Source organism: Natator depressus, chromosome 6, assembly GCF_965152275.1.
Source record: "Natator depressus isolate rNatDep1 chromosome 6, rNatDep2.hap1, whole genome shotgun sequence".
NCBI classification, from domain to species: domain Eukaryota; kingdom Metazoa; phylum Chordata; order Testudines; family Cheloniidae; genus Natator; species Natator depressus.
Genome location: NC_134239.1, coordinates 19,149,940 through 19,167,995, shown reverse-complemented (window position 1 = coordinate 19,167,995; position 18,056 = coordinate 19,149,940). Strand labels below are relative to the sequence as shown.

Genomic DNA, 18,056 nt, shown 5'->3' with positions numbered 1-18,056 from the left:
CGTGTGCACTCCAGGGGCCTGGCGAGGTACGCGCACGACCAGCGTCCCCCGGGGGTGGCAGAAGAGAGGGGGTCCAGGCGTGGGCGCGCCTGGTGAGAGCTCTGAGGACGTGAGGCCGTTGGCGCACGCTTCTTGGACTGTGGTGTCTCCTGGCAGAGAAGCCTGACGCTCATCAGCCCACGGCCCGAGCTGCCTCTATGGCGTCTGCCAGGCCAGCGCTCAGCCGGCTCCATTGAGGGGTCCTAGAGCCAGCTTGGGGCAGGGGAGGGGACTGGAAGGAGAGGGCCCATTTCAGGGTTGGTGTCATGACTTGCCGGCACTGCAGCCGCCTGTGCCAGACAGCAACAGGGCCTGGATGGGCACTGCCTCAGAGGAGCAGCAGGCACCTGGAGCCAGCTGGTGCGTGCATTGGGAGGACTGGCAGGGGCCTGGCACCTCTGGAACAGGTGAGAGATGGGGGACTTAATGGGCAGGGCTGGAGGGCCGTAAAGGGGTCTTTATAAAGGGACCCTATTGGACGGTGCCCTCCCCTGTGTGTCAGAGAGCCCCACCCCTCTGCCAGCCTATCTCATTTCAGTCCCCAGAAGCACCGACAGATTCGATAGAGAGAGAGCAAAGACCCCTTTTCTACCAGCCTCCTTGGCAGCAGAGCGAGCCCATCAGCTGCTGCGTGGGTGATGAGAAGGCGGCCAGGCTGCAAGGGGCGCCAGGGGTCGCGTCACAGCCGGTCGGTGGGCGAGCCGAGGGAGGGGTGCTCCCCACGGAGCGCTCTGCTGGCGCAGGGAGCCTCCCACACCGCAGCAGAGTTACTGGGAGCCCGTAGTGACTGCAGAGCCGGCAGGATACAGAACAGGGCCGCGGGGGCCCTCGTGACATGGCTGCTCCACGCACCCCCGACCCCCCCGTGCTGCAGCTCTGCCAACCTGTGCTTGGCCACGGCTGCCTTAGTCAGGGCTGAGTGGCGGAGGCCGGAGGAGCTGTGCCCATGGGCCTGGGCCAGAGCCCCAGAACCAAAGGGAGGTTTTCCACTGCCTCGGGCAGGCCCTGCAGCCCGTCCTGGGAGCACAGACACATGGGTCTCCCGGTGACCCCCACAGGGCGAGGGGCGGGAAGGGGAGCGGAGACATGGCTGAGCTGGACACTTACGAACTGCAGGCCCTGGTAGCGGGCAATAGGGAAGTCCTTCACCACGTAGGTGGGGCTGTAGGCACAGGGCACCAGCACGTTCTCCACGCGGGACGCCTCGATCTGGGGAGCTGGGCGAGAGGAAGTCAGGGCTTTGTCTGTGTCGCGTGGGGGGCCCCTCAGTCACCCCCATATGCAGAGGAAACCCACATGGCCCTCTAGAGTCCAGCCCAACCTGGACGACTGACCCCGCCCACACTGTCCCCTATAGACCAGCCCAGCTCCTATAGGCCAGCCCAGCCCAGACTATCCCCTATAGCCCACTGCAGCCTGGGCAACCACCCATCCCATCCTCTATAGTGCAACCCAACCTGGGCAACCGCCCAGCCCAACCCAGCCCGGCCTAACCTTAAAAGCCCAGCCCAGACCCTATAGACCAGCCCAGCCCATCCTATCCCCTATAGCCCATCAGTCTGGGCAACTGCCCATCCTATCCCCTATAGCCCAACACAACCTGGGAGACCACCCAGTCAAGCCCCTACCGGCCAGCCCAGACTAACCCCTATAGCCCACACCAGCCCCTATAGCCCATCCCATCCCATCCCGTATAGCCCAGCCCGGGTCTGTGAGTGGCTCCTCACCAGGGCATGGAGCTGGAGGGGCACAGGGGGTCCCTGGGTACCTGATCCTATCCAGCCTCATTTCCTCGCCTTCTCTGCACAGACTGACAGTCCCTCTCCCAGCTTAAATCCCTGCCCCCTCCTGCCCCGATCTCCTCAGACTCCCCTGCCCCACTTACTGAGGAAGAAGGTGTCTCTGGGGTCAGGTTTGAGCATGTCGGCCCCGTGCTCGTCCCTCTGTGCCTCCCACAGGTAGCTCCCGGCGTGGCTGGCGAGGGATTGGGGGATGTGAGCCACGTGGTTCATCTTCAGAGGGGACTCGTCTGAAGGGGAGAATGAGGAGAAAGGCCACTGTGACCCCAGGCCTTGACTCAGCTCCCATCGAGCCAGGCCCAGGGGCTCCAGGCCAGCTGGTCATGCTCTGCGGTGGGAGCACCTAATGATCCCAAGTCCACTCCTGGGTGACGGGGCCAGACAGAGATGTTCCATACGGACCCTCCCTAACCACAGCTTTAGCACCAACCCCAAACCTCCTCACCCCACCCCAATCCCTCGACCCCAAACTAGGCCTCATGCCAATCCCCCATGACCTGCAGCTTTATCGCTGCCCTCAAACCCCATCCCCTGAACCCCAAACCCCGCCCCATCCCCCTGCCCTGACCCCACCCCAATCCCCCCGTCCCATCCTGATCCCCTCTGACCCGCAGCTTTAGCACTGATCCTCAAACCCCACCCCATCCCGATCCCTTCACCTCAAACCCACCCCATCCCGATATCCCCACCCCGAACCCCACCGCATCCCGATATCCCCGCCCGGAACCCCACCCCATCCCCATCCCCTCCGAACTGCAGCTTTAGCACTGATCCTCAAACCCCACCCCATCCTCATCCCTTCACCTCGAACCCACCCCATCCCGACCCCCCGCCATGAACCCCACCCCATCCCCCCGCCCTAAATGCCACCCCATCCCGATCCCCTCTGACCTGCAGCTTTAGCACTGATCCTCAAACCCCACCCCATCTCGATCCCTTCACCTCGAAGCCATCCCGATCCCCCCTCCGCCGCACCCCATCCTGACCCCCCCCCAATCTGCAGCTTTAGCGCTGCCTCTTAAACCCCATCCCATCCCAATCCTGATCCCACCGGCCCCAAACTATGCCCCATGCTAATCCCTCCTGACCTGCAGTTTTAGCACTGCCCCTCAAATCCCACCCCATCCCCATCCCCCTACCCCATTCTGATCCCCCTGCCCCAACCCCGCCCCTTGGTCCAGAGGCTTCCACCCGGGCCCCTGCCACCTCGCACTCCTTCCTGCAGGCGGTCAAGATGTCTGGAGCAATGCAATTCCACAGGGTAGGCCCCAGGCATAACACACCCGCTGGCCACCTTACAAATGTCCAGCATAGGCGCTTCTCGAGGAGATGCTACTGAGCTCTAGTGAACCGGGCCCTCGCCTTGTCCGGGGGGAGGGAGCTGTGCCACCTGATAGCAAAGGAGGATACAGCCAGAAATCCACGTAGAGAGTCTCTCAGCAGGTATCATTTGTCCCCAGGCTCGCTCCGCTAGAGCGACAGATAGTCTAGCTGACTTTCTAACCGGTGTCATTCTTTGCGGGTAGTATGCCTGTGCTCGCCTGACATGGAGGGGGCGAAGTCTCCTCTCCTTCTTGGAGGTTCAGGAAGCATATCGGTAAGTGAATCAGTTGGCTTATGTGGAACTCGGAAATTACCTCCAGGATGAATTTCAGACGGAGGTGCAGGGATACCTTCTCTTGACGAATATTAGCATATGGCGGGTCAGCCATGAGGGGCCCCAGCTCACCCACTCTCCTGGCCAATGTCATGGCGACCTTCAGAGACAGGTGGATCATTGAGCATGTGGCCAGTGGTTCCAAAGGTGGCCTTGTAAGCACTGAAAGTAAGAGACTGAGGTCCCACTGAAGCGTTGGCTCCCCTACCGGTGGGAAGGTCCCAGGCTGACCCTTTAGGGACCTGGTTAGGACTACCTGCTGGCTCTGATAGCTGGTTCCATTGCACCCAGGTACAGAAACATCTCCATTTGGCTAGATAACATTTTCTGGTAGACTCTTCCCTGCTGTGATTAAGAATAGTTTGAATGGCCTGCGAACATGAATGCTGTAGGTCTGATGACCATCCAAATGCCAAATGGCGAGCAGAAGAGAGTCCGTGCTGGCATGTCTGATCCTGCCGTTCTCCTGAGTTAGCAGCCAGGAAGGGCTGAATACTGATGGGCTGACTTTTGCAGGAAGTCCGGAAAGCAAAACAGTCTGGGCCAATTGGTTGCAAAGAGGATGACTCATGCTTTGTCATGACAAATCTTTCCTAGACCCTGGAGGAGTAGTGGGATGGAGGGGAAGGCTCATCCAGGTCAGTAGGAGGGCACTGCCCCAGGAGTCCTGGCCTTGTGTGGCTCTGGAACAACACATGTTGAACTTCTTGTTCATCTGAGAGGCAAACAGGTCTCACAATGACGTCCCCCACTGAGTGCAGATGCCGTTCAGCCCTGAATTGTCACTCCCACTCGCGACCGGTGTTGAAATACCCGCTGAGGCTGTCTGCCAGTGAGTGCTGGGCACCACCAGGGTACGTCACAGAAACTGTACCATAGGATGATGCCTCGATGCATGCTAGCAGGGATTTTGCCCCTCCTGGTCAGTGGGAGGAATCTGGTACAGGCCTGACTGGCTGCTCTTAGTTCCAAGAGACTGATAGGCATCTCAGCCCCCCAGGAGTGGCTGCGATAGGTGACCCTGCCTTCTCCGGGGGAGCGTGTCTGTTACTGACTGGATTGGCCTGAGGCGACCATATTTTATCGACACAAATGGCCCTGCAGCCCCTGTGGTCGGTGGATCTGGATCCCAGCCACATGACAGAGGTGTAAACTTCTGCTGTGCCGTATGGCTGGGGGCAAGCACACCTGCCTGCCACGCGTTTAACTACAGGAGACAGAGAGAGCCGGGGCACCCTAGGTAATGCGAGGTCAGAGCTGCAGTGAAAACGCTGCAGACAAGCTGAGCCCTGTGTGCTGGAGTGGGGATTTTTCAGAATATTTTGGATGACTAGTGTGTGGGCCCCAGTTTCCCCTATGTAGGGCGTGGCTAACTAGACGGTGGGAAAGGCTTGTTTACTTCTTGCAGAGACCCAGAGATACAGGCGTGACCGACGCCTAGCTGCTTGGGTCACCATGCCCATGGAGAGTCTCAGAAGACAATGGCCACTCCAATCACCCAGACATTTGGCACCTAGCTACAAAAGACCATGAATGGCCCACCCTCCTTAGGAACCCAGCTGGGTGTGACCAGCTGGAGAACAAAGGACTGAGGAGGGGCCAGGTGAGGTTGTTAAGTGTGGGTTGTTAAGTGTGGCAGGGGACACTTCTGGACTGGAACTAATGAGGGGTCAGAGGGCTCTGGTCTGACCCAGAGGGGCTAGGCTGTAACTTTCTGTTCTCCATGTTAACGAAGGACTTTCTATGCTGTGTTCCAGATATCTAAGAAACCCTGCTGCTTTTACAGCGCTGGCTGAGAGTCACTCCAGAGTAAGGAAGCTGGGGGTGCATTGCTCCCTTTGGGCGTGCAAGTCTCCTGCAGGTGTCCCATCCAGGTGGACTCGCTGCAGGTCGGTCCCAGGTGGTGGTGAAGCCAAGTGGCTTGCCCCAGTGAAAGAGTGTCACCCTAAGAAGGGGTCTTACCAGGGACTGTTCCAGGACTGTACGACAGCACCGGACCTGTGGATCCGCGGCACCCTGTTTGTTGCACTAGGAGGCTGTCCTAGCCTTCATACCCAGGGAGGAAGGGCTGGTTTGTTACTCCACGATCAGTCATTTCCCTTCAATAACTCTCCCGCTTTCGCAACCCTGCCCCCTTCTCCCACCTTGCATTCTGAGTGCAGGCTGGCTGCAGTCCCAAACTGTGGGGGAGGGAGGGAGCACGGGGGCAGGAGACACCCACATGCTGACTGATAGCGTGCAGGAGGAAATACATGCGTGCACCATCTGTCTTGCCGGCACCTGTGTCGATATCCCAATTGCTCCACCATCCCTCTTCTCCACGTTGATCCTAGGTGTATCTGAGCCTCCTGCCTTATCAACCCCTTCCAGGGGACACTTAATTACCAGCCCCTTATGTAAGGAGAGCTGGGCCAGGATCTATTCATCAAGAGGCTCCTGCTGCCTGGCTGCGTTGTGGGGGGAGCAGAAGATCTATAGATTTAAGTAAACTCCACACCGTCCATCCTCGCTTACAAGACAGGTCATCAGTGTTGTTGTAGGTTTCAGAGTAGCAGCCGTGTTAGTCTGTATTCGCAAAAAGAAAAGGAGTACTTGTGGCACCTTAGAGACTAACCAATTTATTTGAGCATAAGCTTTTGTGAGCTACAGCTCACTTCATCGGATGCATGCTGTGGAAAATACATGTAGCCATGTCGGTCCCAGGATATTAGAGACAAGGCAGGGGAGGGAATAGCTTTTACTGGACCAACATCTGTGGGTGAGAGAGACACGCTTCCGAGCTACACCGAGCTCTTCTTTAGGTCTAGCCAGGGCCTGGGCCAGGAGCTGCTCGGCTCCCCTTTCTCCCTAGGAAGCCAGGAGGAGTGAGGGCAGGAGCCCTAGGGAAGGCACCTTTCCCCAGGCAAGGAGCTCTGGGATGGGCTGTCCTGTCCAGGGACAGGGCCCTCTTGCCGAGAGCCAGCAGCGGGAAAGACAGCGCAGATCCTGACTGGCTGAGAAGCAATGGCTGCAGGGCAATAGTTCCTTCTCCTCATCCCCAGGGTGGGGGTGAGTCTGGAGGGGAGACCAAGCCGCTCCCAGCAGGGGTCCCACCATGGCTGTCAATGGAATCCACCTGGCCGCGGGTGTCAGAGAGTGGGGCAGGCACTGGCATCTCCTCCCTTCCTGAGCTCAGCTCTTCGGCTGGCCCACGGAGGTGGCTCCTGGCTGGGCTCTCTGTAGCGGAGGGCGGGGTGCGCTGGAACCAGCACTGCAGGACACTGTCGCTGTGCTGGCACCTGTCCTGTGACGGCGCCAGCCAGCCGGGCGCCACTAACTCCGGGCTGCCTGCAGGGTTTGCTGCAGCATTGGGGGAAGATGAGGGGAAAAGCGCCGACAGCTGGAATTCCTTCCGATTTAGCCCTCTGTGGGAAGCACATACGGACACACGCTCCCATCTTACCACGGCCACACGCCGCTCCCCAGACACGTGCCACCAGGCCTGCTCTGCCCTAGGACATCCTGCCGCACCAGCCTGATCCATCCCATAGCACTGTGCCTGCCCTGATCCGCCCCATAGCCCGACGCCTGCCCTGCCACACCCCACTCCCCCAGCCCTGATCTGTCCCACAGCTCTGTGCCTGCCCTGATCCGCCCCACAGCACCACGCCTGCCCTGCCACACCCCACTGCCTCAGCCCTGATCCACCCCATAGCGCCACGCCTGCCCTGCCACACCCCACTGCCTGATCCACCCCATAGCACTGTGCCAGCCCTGAACCACTCCACACCTCTACACCCGCAATGATTTAGACAAAATGCCAGAGTTGCAGAAAGCATCATGGAAAACAGAACATTTTGGGGGCAATTTTTTGAGGGAAGTTTTGGGTTTCGGAAAAAAGGCCGTTTGTCGACAAGAAAACCATTTTGTGTAGAAAATTTCCACCGGCTCCCACGCTCTGGCCTGCTTGCAGCTGTACCCAGCCATGCGGGCGCAGACACACCAACGCCTGTACACGCGTGCTCCCATTGCCAGGCCTATGCTGGCACACCCACATGCACACGCCCAATCTCACGTGCTCCCGCGGCCATCCCTATCCCATTGTTCCCTCTGCTAAGCGCTCTCCCCCACATGCACACGCCCAATCTCACGTGCTCCCGCGGCCATCCCTATCCCATTGCTCCCTCTGCTACGCGCTCTCCCCCACATGCACACGTGCATGAGCACATGGTCCGATGCGGGATCGCGCCTGTTACACGCACAGCCTGCCGTTCCCACGGCACACGCACTTCTGGGCACACGCTACCCCCAAATGCCCGGCGGAGGAAGGGTAAGCGGATCTGGGGGAGGGCAGCATGCTGGGGAATGGCTTCACCTGTGTAGAGAGAGATGAAGGGGGAGTCGATCACCTCGAACTTCAGGCTAGGAAGGAACACTCGCCACTGGAAGAGAGAGAATGAGAATCACAGCTGGGGCTGGGGGTGTCACACTGGCCCCCCTGCCGAAGAGGGGTCTGGTGTACAAGCAGGAAGCCAGAGGCTGCCCCGGTGCCCGCTCAACGCTTCTTCCCTCTGTGTCTCCTCTCCTGGCTGCCAGGGATTGTCAGGGAGAAGAGGCTGCCCAAGGGAAGCCGAGTCCGCCGCGTGCTGCCCGCGCCTATCTGAGCCTTCCCATCTCTGGGTAGCAGGAAGTCACCACTCCCAGTAGCCAGCTGCCAGGTAGCACGCCCTTAGGCCCCAGCCCTGTCCGTGTGGGGAGCAGGGAGGTGCCGTTCCAAGGTGGCTGCGCCAGATTGTGCAGCACTGATGCCCTCCAACTCAGAGTGTGGCAGTCTAAATCCAGAGTGACTCCAGACTGGCGCGCTGGCCTTGTCTGTACAGGGGCGGGTGGGGTGTTTGCACTGCTGTAGCCATACATGCATTGCCCCAAGGTTGGGCTTGTACAGGTAGGACTTACTGGTAATTCACCAGGGCACCTGTGCACACACCCTGCTTTGCACCAATGCAGCCAAACCACTGCGGTTGCATTTGTGCTAGCCTCTGTAGTCTAGAGAAGCCCTTGTACAGCACAGTGGCAGGAGCCTCCGACTGAAGCCAACAGGAACATCTCCGGATTTACTCTGGTGTAAATGAGGGCAGTTTTTAGTGACTAGGAAATTGCAGTCTCCCGTTGTGGGATTGTGACTCAGAACCAGGATTTCAGATGTGCAGAGAGACCTTTGTGATCACAGTTCCGACGGAACAGGCTTGCCACGCAGTCGCTTATTGTGTTGCGTGACAAAGGCAGTTTTAATCCATACCCTGTACTGAGTGCGTGTGCATCTCTAGAACACACACACTCTCCCCTGTGCTGCTAATCGAGCCAGGCTAAGTGGCAGCTGAGCAGAGAGACCCACCTTGCGTGGGCCTCTCTGCCCCTCAGGGGAGCTGGGCTGGTCCATCTCACACCCAAAGAGGCGGCAGCGCCCGGTGAGAAGTGAGCTTATTTTCACATTCCGTGCAAGCGTCCTCAGGAGTGCAAGCCTGCAGCTTTTACCAGGGACTTCACAGCAGCTCCAGCTAGCTGAGCAAGGAGCGGTGGGGGTGGGGGAGCGTTTGCCATGAATGGCTCACCTCCCTTCCAGTTCAGAAAGGGATGAATTGAGCCTCTTTAAAACGGCTAATAATATTTCATCTCCAGCAGCCCACAGAGCTGGATCGGCCTCCATGAAAGGAGCAAGGCTCTGCAGAGAGGGATCAAAACGAGATTGTTCAGAGTCTCTAGGAGACGAGGAACATTTTATCTCGAGGAGAAAGAGTTTTAGATGCCCTCCTGAAATAAGCACCCAACCCTGTTTGAGGGGATGGCTTTCTCAAGCACAGAGAGCTAGCTCTTCATTATTGCCTTTTCCCTCTTGGTATTTTTTTGCAATATTACCCAAGAAAGTAGAAAACAACTTTTCTTAGGGCCCCCTGCCCACCTCTACTGTTTGCCAAGCATGGATCCCCCAAACTGGGTTGATACCAGGACCTTTTAATTAACAGACCTTGAGCTACAGATGTCAGTGTAATTGTGCAATGATTGTGAACTGTGCCGCAGCACCAGCAGGGGGAGCACAAGCCATTAGTGTAGGGGTGGGCAAACTTTTTGGCCCGAGGGCCAATCTGGCTATGGAAATTGTATGGTGGGCCATGAATGCTCACATAATTGGGGTTGGGGTGCAGGAGGAGCTAACGGCTCTGGCGGGGATGCAGGCTCTGGGGTGGGGCTGGGGATGAGCAGTTTGGGGTGCAGAAGGGTGCTCCGGGCTGGGATCGAGGGGTTCGGAGGGCAGAAGGGAGATCGGGGCTGGAACAGTGGGTTGCGGCGCTGGAGGGGCTCAGGGGTACAGCCTCTTGGTGGTGCTTACCTCAAGCAGCTCCCGGAAGCAGCAGCATGTCCGTCCTCCGGCTTCTATACGGAGGCGTGGCCAGGTGGCTCTGCGCCTGCGGACGGAGCAATGCACGGAGCCCCCTGGCTGCCCCTAAACATAGGAGCTGGAGGGGGACACGTCGCTGCTTCCGGGAGCTGTGGCATGTGCACACTGAGTGGCCCCCGACCCCACTCCCCAGCGGGAGCTCGAGGGCTGGATGAAATTGGCTGGTGGGCCGGATGTGGCCCACCGGCCGTAGTTTGCATGAAGGTGCTACCTGAATGGAGCTAGTTTCTTAGAATCATAGAATATCAGGGTTGGAAGGGACCTCAGGAGGTCATCTAGTCCAACCCCCTGCTCAAAGCAGGACCAATCCCCAATTAAATCATCCCAGCCAGGGCTTTGGCAAGCCTGACCTTAAAAACTTCTAAGGAAGGAGATTCTACCACCTCCCTAGGTAACGCATTCCAGTGTTTCACCACCCTCCTAGTGAAAAAGTTTTTCCTAATATCCAACCTAAACCTCCCCCACTGTAACTTGAGACCATTACTCCTTGTCCTGTCATCTTCTACCACTGAGAATAGTCTAGAACCATCCTCTTTGGAACCACCTCTCAGGTAGTTGAAAGCAGCTATCAAATCCCCCCTCATTCTTCTCTTCCGCAGACTAAACAATCCCAGTTCCCTCAGCCTCTCCTCATAAGTCATGTGTTCCAGACCCCTAATCATTTTTGTTGCCCTTCGCTGGACTCTCTCCAATTTATCCATATCCTTCTTGTAGTGTGGGGCCCAAAACTGGACACAGTACTCCAGATGAGGCCTCACCAATGTCGAATAGAGGGGAACGATCACGTCCCTCGATCTGCTCGCTATGCCCCTACTTATACATCCCAAAATGCCATTGGCCTTCTTGGCAACAAGGGCACACTGCTGACTCATATCCAGCTTCTCGTCCACTGTAACCCCTAGGTCCTTTTCCGCAGAACTGCTGCCGAGCCATTCGGTCCCTAGTCTGTAGCTGTGCATTGGGTTCTTCCGTCCTAAGTGCAGGACCCTGCACTTATCCTTATTGAACCTCATCAGGTTTCTTTTGGCCCAATCCTCCAATTTGTCTAGGTCCCTCTGTATCCTATCTCTGCCCTCCAACGTATCTTGTTTCATTGCTCAGCTTTTTAAGGAGCGCGGTGGATCTGAGACCAACAGCACCGAGTCATTGCTAGGGGCACCCCTCACAACATTAAACGTCAGTTTTGAAGTCAGCCGCACAGTATTTTGTGCTTAAACTATTGAAATCAAAACGAGACAGAAGCCCCACTGAGCAGCTGGGCACGTTTCCTTTCCTGAAGACAGCTCTTACTGACGTTGCCAACTTGGGACCTGATCCAAAGCCAACGGAAGTCAGCAAGCTTTGGCTCAGGCCCTAAAACAGTGCTTTCTTCCCCAGCCTCTCTTCAAGCCTGTCTATGCACAGAAGCAGCACTGCATCAACTTACATGGGTGATTATACCAAGGCTGTTATGTTGACCCAGAGCCCTGGGTCGATGCTTCTATTGCTGTCTGTGAGTGGCTTGTTTCAGTTGAATTTAAACCCCTTTCTAATCGACTTAAGCTAAGTTTTATATCACTTTGCAGCCAGGCAGCCTTGGGCATTGGTTTAACTAAAGCCACTTTAAATGATCACACCTGTAGCTAAATGGGTGCAACTTTGTGTACGGACCAGCCCCCAAATGCATAGCGGTACAGTGGGGAACTGCCAAGGGGAAGATACCCCGGGGTTCCTCCCTTCTTTATGATCCCTTCAAAGGGATCTCCCTCCCCAAAAGGCTTTCTCCCGCCCACCCCGCTTATTTTTTCCCCTTTGAAATTCAAAGTCTTGCTTGTGCTGAAGGCATTGGGAGACTTAGGGAGACGGTACCCTCAAAAGTGCCAAAGTTGAGCCGCTAGGAGGGGGAAGTGAGGGGGGATTATCAGACTGTCTAGAACTTTGTGGTGTTTCGTCTGCACACATTTAACTCCAGTGCTAATAATAGGGGGGGAGGGATAGCTCGGTGATTGGAGCATTGGCCTGCTAAACCCAGGGTTGTGAGTTCAATCCTTGAGGGGGCCATTTGGGATCTGGGGCAAAAATTGGGGATTGGCCCTGCTTTGAGCAGGGGGTTGGGCTAGATGACCCCCTGAGGTCCCTTCCAACCCTGAGATTCTAGGATTCTATGATTACATACTGTGGAGAAAGGAAGCCTTTGCTGAAGACCCAACATCCAACCGCGCCCATTGAGGCGCCTGTGTTCCCAATGCACACACTCCGAGTTGCCCAAGAGGTCATCCAGCAAAGACAGGAAATCGGATTTGACACTTCGGACATTCCCCAGGTGCACAGCAAAAAGTGCCCTTCCCAGCCATCTTCACATGCCGCAGAGATGTGGAAAAGGGCACCCGCCCCGTTTTAAAAATCCCTTGGCAGGTCGCCTTTAATGCTCCTCCTCTGCTAGGCAGCCACCTGTTCTCTCCTGCCCCTGCAGAGCAGCCCTGTGTGAGCTGAGCAAAGGCCATGCTCCAGGGGAAATGGATGGGCCCAAATGTCCAGGTGGCAGGTGCTAGGGGAGACTGTCAGTAGCTGTCAGTGCTGCCATCGGGCCCTGTATCCCCTCACAAATGCCAGGTGCTGAGGGTGGCAGAAGGGAGCCCTGAGGCTGAGGGAGGCAGGTTTGAGGCACAGCCCCAGAGCTGAATGAGGGGGAGAAGGGGAATCCAGGCTCCACAGGAGGATCACTAGGTTTCCGTATGCCCAGCTGAGAGGGTCATTCAGCCTCCCAGGGACGCACCCAAAGCCTCCGTCGGCCCCCACTTGCTGGGACCCTGCCCAGGCCAGACCTTGCGAAGCGATGGGGCAGGAGAGGCGTTCGGGAGACTCCACTGTGGGTAACACTCTGCAGGTCACTCGAAGGCACAGACACCGCTCGGTGGTTCTGCAGACAGCGCTGCTTTGCTCAGCACTGGCTTCCCATGGCAGGACAGGGGGGAAGGGATGCTGGCTGGCTGGGTGCCTGTCTCTCCGTCCGTCTCCACCTTTCTCGACAACTCATAGCAGACCAAGATCTCAACTGTATCAGCCGCTTTCCACAGTCTCCCACTGACAGGTATGGCCCCGAGCCCCCGGCATGGCTCCGGCTCCTGCACACCCCTGTCTCCCACAAGCAGCCCAAGCACCCCGATGGCCTGGAGAACGCCCTGCGGAGGCTCACGGGTAAGGCAAGGACAAGAAGCCCAGAGCAGCACCCAGGGCTGGACGCACCAAGGCCAGCAGGTGTGTGTGCACCAGAGCCTGGCGACCTGAGGGGCACAGGCTGAGCACAGAGCAGCCCTCACCTGCCTTGCTCCCAGCCCCAGCGCATGTCACTGCCTAGCTAAGGCCCGGCCTTCCTCAACAGCTCCGAGGGCCTCAGGAGAGCACGTGGCCCCGCAGAGCCAGCACAAAAGATGGCTGTGCCTAGAGGTGGGTTCGCCCCTCCTCCACCGGCCGCAGGGAGGTGCCCAGCTGGCAGGGAATGCCTGCTCTAGGGATGACGGATGGTCTCCAGGAGAGGAGAGAGGCGGTCCGGCCAGGGATGGCTGGCAGATTCATTGCCGAGTCCTGGAGCCAGGACTCCTCTCCCGGGGACGCTCAATTAGCGTTCGTTATGAGAGAAGCATCGAGGCCAAAGCAAGGCTGTTAGCACTGACAGGCCATGGGATGCCCAGCGCGTGAAGGGAAGAAACCGCCCAGCGCCAGGCTGGGAAGACGCACTCTGCTGACCCGTGCTCTGCCTGCTCATAGCATGGGCAGAGGGAGCAGACACCGCTTTGGGGCTGGCCCTTCAACGCACCCAGGGAGGCTAGAATCACAGGCTCAGCTGGTGTCACTCCACTGGGGTGTCTCTGAATGACACCCGCTGAGGTCTGGCTCTCGGAGGCTGGAGATGGGCGAGACCTATTAGAGATCACCCTCCCATCCCCTCCAGCCAAGGCAGGATTATCCTCCTCCAGCAGTGCTTCGTTCACGCTTGGCTGGACGGTCTCAAGTGGAGGAGTCCCACCCTGTCCCACAGGGACCACGTCACAGTCTAACAGGGCGTCTGCACTAGCCATCCCTTGGGCCCTTTCGTCTTTTGGGGAGGGGCTGGCAAGCGACAGCTTTACTCACATCCCTGCCGAAGGGATGTGTGCTCCCCTCTGACTGACCCGGGCAGCAGGCAGAGCTTCCGAGGGCGGCACACACAGCTCCCGGTGGCACCCTCCCGTTGAGGCAGCAAGGCTGGCTAGGCGGCTTCTTTATCGAAAGAGGAGAATGGGCTCTGTGGACTCAGTGACCCCCCCATTGGGCAGGGCCAGGCCAGCCTCCCATGTGCTCCAGCAGAGCCCCTCTGCAGCCATCGGGGTTTGAACTGGATGAGGTGGGAGTTGGGAATTTGGAGGAGAGATTGGGGCAGGGACAGGGGGTCCCTGAAGACACACTGGGCTCCAGCAGGCCCCTCCCTGCTCCACCCCGAGCCTGCAGAGACTTCGGGCTAGCTCGAGATGCAGAGAACCTGATCGTCAGCAGTGCTGAGCAGCTGCTGATCCCACCAGCGTCAGCTGGAGACATGGGTGCTCAGTGCTGCTGAGAACCAGGCTCTGGGCCTCTCACACTGAGCCCCCTGAATCGGGGGCCACCGCTGGAAGATTTGACTCTGATGCCCTGTAGCGTCTCAGTCCAGGAGAAGGCTGGGGCATTACAGTGCAATGCTACGAAGAGATGCCAGCCACGCACGATGTCCAAGGAGGATGCCCTGCCCGGAACACACTACGTGTGCAAACAACGGGGGAGGATCATCTCTAGGGAAAGCTCCAGGGAGAGACGGGAGCCACAGGGCGCCCGGGAGGGTAGATGAGGGGGGAGGTCAGGGATCTGCCCGGGGGAATCTACAGGGTTCAGACACAAGTAAGTGGGTGGGGGATGTACTCCAGGGTTGCAGGGAAGAGATGGTAGGAGCTGGGGCTCAGGCCTCCCACAGGTTTTCTCTGAGCTGAAGTTGGGGGTGTGTGGTGGGCGAAAGGGGGATTCAACTGCAGGTTTCCCATTGTCCTCTGGCAAACCTTCACCCTTGGAACAGATCCAAGTTGAGGCTTTGGCAAGGGAAGTAGCAGAGCCCAGCGAAGGGATGGAGGCCACCTGGGGACGCGCTCTTGACTCTCAGAGCGTTTCCCCGAAGGTAAGTAGCCGTGCGAGCCGGGGCCTGGCTAAGCCAGCACCACAGAGCAAGCGTGGCAGGGCCCAACCAGAGGTTACTCACGCCTACTTCCACGTGGTCCGACCCGCGGTCATCCTGCTTGTGGAGGAGCTCAAAGTAATAGCGTCTGGAGGACATGAGGCTGCACGAGAGGGAGAGAGGCTGGTTAGGAACCAGTGACCCTGACAAGGGTCTTCTAGCCCTCCTTCCCGGGGGGAGCCCGCAGCCCTCCGGCCCCAGAAGGTTGGCTCCGGGAGCGGGGGAGCACTTGGAGACGGCGGTAGCAGCCGTGTGCCGAGGGGTTTTATGGCCGGCTGGGAGATCAGCATGTGGGGCAGTTCCCGCACCCCCACTGCAAGAGCCCGCCGCACTGGCGTGGGAGCAGCTCTCCCATCACCCAGGCAGAGGAGACCTCTCCTGCACGGGACATGCCGACAGGTCCTGAGGGGATTTCACAGAGGGTGTGAAGGAGCTGTGCCCCCTTCCCAGCTCTCCTCCCCACCTCCCAGGATGGCCCCCGCAGAGCCCCCTGTCCCAGACATGCACTGTCCCTCCCAAGCAAGCCGTTGGCCGAGGGTCACCTAGGGATCTTCCCAGCTCGCTCTCCACCTGGGGCTGGGCCGTGCGGAGCAGCTGCCAGAGCTCCACGGCTGTGTGAGATGCCTAGGTTCCTCCCGCTGCCGCTGGGCATGGAGCGGGACGCGCGCTCTGACAGGTGCTCACAAAACCCCTCTGCTATTGCCTTTCGGCTCTCCCCGACACCTCCTGGCTTACCATGGGGCAGTGTGGAGAAGGCTTCCCCGACACACGGTACCCCTCGCTCACCCCAGCAGGGAGACCCTCACTAGTCTGTGTGGCGGGGATCCAGCTGCTGCCACAGGTTACAGTGACTGATTCTGCTGCCTCTCTCGCATATGCCCAGGGCCTTCGCCTGGTTTCTGCCTCCCGGCTGCTCCTGGCGCAGGAGCGGGAGATTGACACGGTGTTTTGGCTCGGGGATACGGTGAATGGAAACACGAAGTGATGCTGTCAAGCTGCAGGCATTCTGCAAACAACCTTTCTGGGGGGAGCGGAGTGGGGGGGGCGGGCGTTGTGGGCGATGGGGGAAGGGAGGGTACGAGGACGCAGCAGGGGGATGGGGAAGAGAGCGCTGCTGACAGCTCCACTCAGGAGACAGCAGACCCTGCGCCGAGCCTGCTGCTCTCTCTGTGCTGCCTGTCAGTCCCCGGTAGCGAGCTGAACCCTCCCTCCGCACTTCCTGGGGGGCTGCGTGACACACTGCCATGGGAACCCCGCCCAGCGCCCAGCAAGGGGAGCGCTGTCTGCCCGGATGGCATGAGTCAGGGCCAGGGCCTGGCTCGCATTGCAAACGCCCTGCCTCAGGAGAAACATGGTGCTTCTGGGACACTCGGCTTTGGGATGTGCTGGGAGGGAAGCCAGGTTGTTAACCCCTTCGGCTGGCATCTCCTAGCCCACCCACTGCCCCGGAGACACCCCACAGACAGGAGAGGGGGCTGTTGTCCCCAACCCCTCAGCATTCAGTGTGATGACACTGGGAGCACTGACCCCGGCTACTAGTGTTCAAATGCAAGGGTGGGAAGAGACCACCCGGAGACCTGCCTCCACCCTCGGCAGCCTCCGACTGAGAGGGAAACAGACGGACAGACAGCCCCGCTGCAGCTGCCTCCGACGGGCGTTCGGTGACCCCGTCGTGTAACGCCTCTGAGGGCCTGAGCTTCAGGAGCTCCAAGGCCAGGCTGGGGAGGGGGCTTAGAGGGCACTGGGCAGGGCCGTGGCCCCCAGAAGGGCCCTCAGAGGAACTAAGGGACCCCAATGCCGGTGCTTTCTGGCTAGGACGATACAGGGGCAGTTTCCTGCAGCTGCTTGTGCCAGGGCAGGGACCCTGCACGCTGCCTGGGAGAGACTGCGGTGGCAGACAAGGATTGCAGGACAGGGCGAGGCACATGGAGGTGCAGTGGCTGTCGGCCAGTTCTCTCAGTCCTAGGGATACACAGTTCCTCTGGATGATGCCAAGCACGCACTGGGGCCCAGACATTTCAGAAAGTGAGGCTGCCAAGCTAGCAACCTCTGCTAAGGGGGGTTCCTGGACTGGAGTAGCAGGGGACGCTGCAGCTAGGAGATGGAGTACATTGGCAGAGCCGCGTGGGGCCCGGAGTGGGGATAGCAGGGGGGCTGAGGTGCCCTGCATAGGGGTAGCTAGCAGAAGCCGGCGTTACCCAACTCTACCGCCTAGGTGACTGTGACACCCAGGAAGAGTCAGCACTGGGCCTGGTGCGGTCCCTGTGAGAACAGCACATTACCATGCATCACAGGATTATCTGACCTCCCCAGGCTTTGTTTCAGTGCAACATGCTGCTCTGATTTCCCCTGAGAGCTCCGGGAGATCTCGCTCTCATGGCTCCAGGCTGGCCGGCCGCCCATCGGCTGGGTGTAATCGTGTGTGGCCTGTGCGCCCGAATGCCCCTGCCACCAACGCTCCCCTCCCCCCTTCTTTCACTGCCATCCTAATTAGATTAAGAGGATCATATTGTCCCCGGCTAATCATCTGCAAGGGCAGCTGTAGCGTGCGACACCCGAAGCCTTCAGGGTGAAGGGACGCGGGCTGGGACTCTGGGCTAGCCCCAGGGTGGATGGGGGTGGCGAGCAGCAGGGTGCAACTGTTCCTGGGGAGGGGCACACGTTAGTCCCCTCCCACTGCACAGTCACTGGGAAAGCCCAGGGTTGGGAAGGGCCCCCCACAGGAGTGAGGGCAATAAGATCTGGTGTAAAGGAACCTGGCCGATCACCTGTCTGCGGGAAGCGGGGTACACACTCCTAAGCCCTTAGGTTTATTACCTCAGCAGTGGTACAGTTTCTGTGGCCACAGACCATGCTCTATGAATTATTACAAAGGGGAGGGGCTGTCACCACTCAGTTAAACTCTTC

At 58.8% G+C, this 18,056-nt stretch overlaps 1 protein-coding gene across 2 annotated transcripts in view; it reads right to left on the bottom strand.

Annotated features, from left to right (window-relative positions):
- Positions 1-18,056, bottom strand: part of B4GALNT4 (beta-1,4-N-acetyl-galactosaminyltransferase 4) — a 120,126-nt gene that overhangs the window by 16,708 nt on the left and 85,362 nt on the right. For both annotated transcript variants that reach the window (XM_074954698.1, XM_074954699.1), the window contains exons 8-11: positions 15,174-15,252; positions 7,850-7,916; positions 1,925-2,068; positions 1,147-1,256 (exon numbers count right to left, since the gene is read on the bottom strand). In XM_074954698.1, coding sequence (XP_074810799.1) covers positions 1,147-1,256; positions 1,925-2,068; positions 7,850-7,916; positions 15,174-15,252 — 400 coding nt within the window. The remainder of the gene's footprint in view (positions 1-1,146; positions 1,257-1,924; positions 2,069-7,849; positions 7,917-15,173; positions 15,253-18,056) is intronic.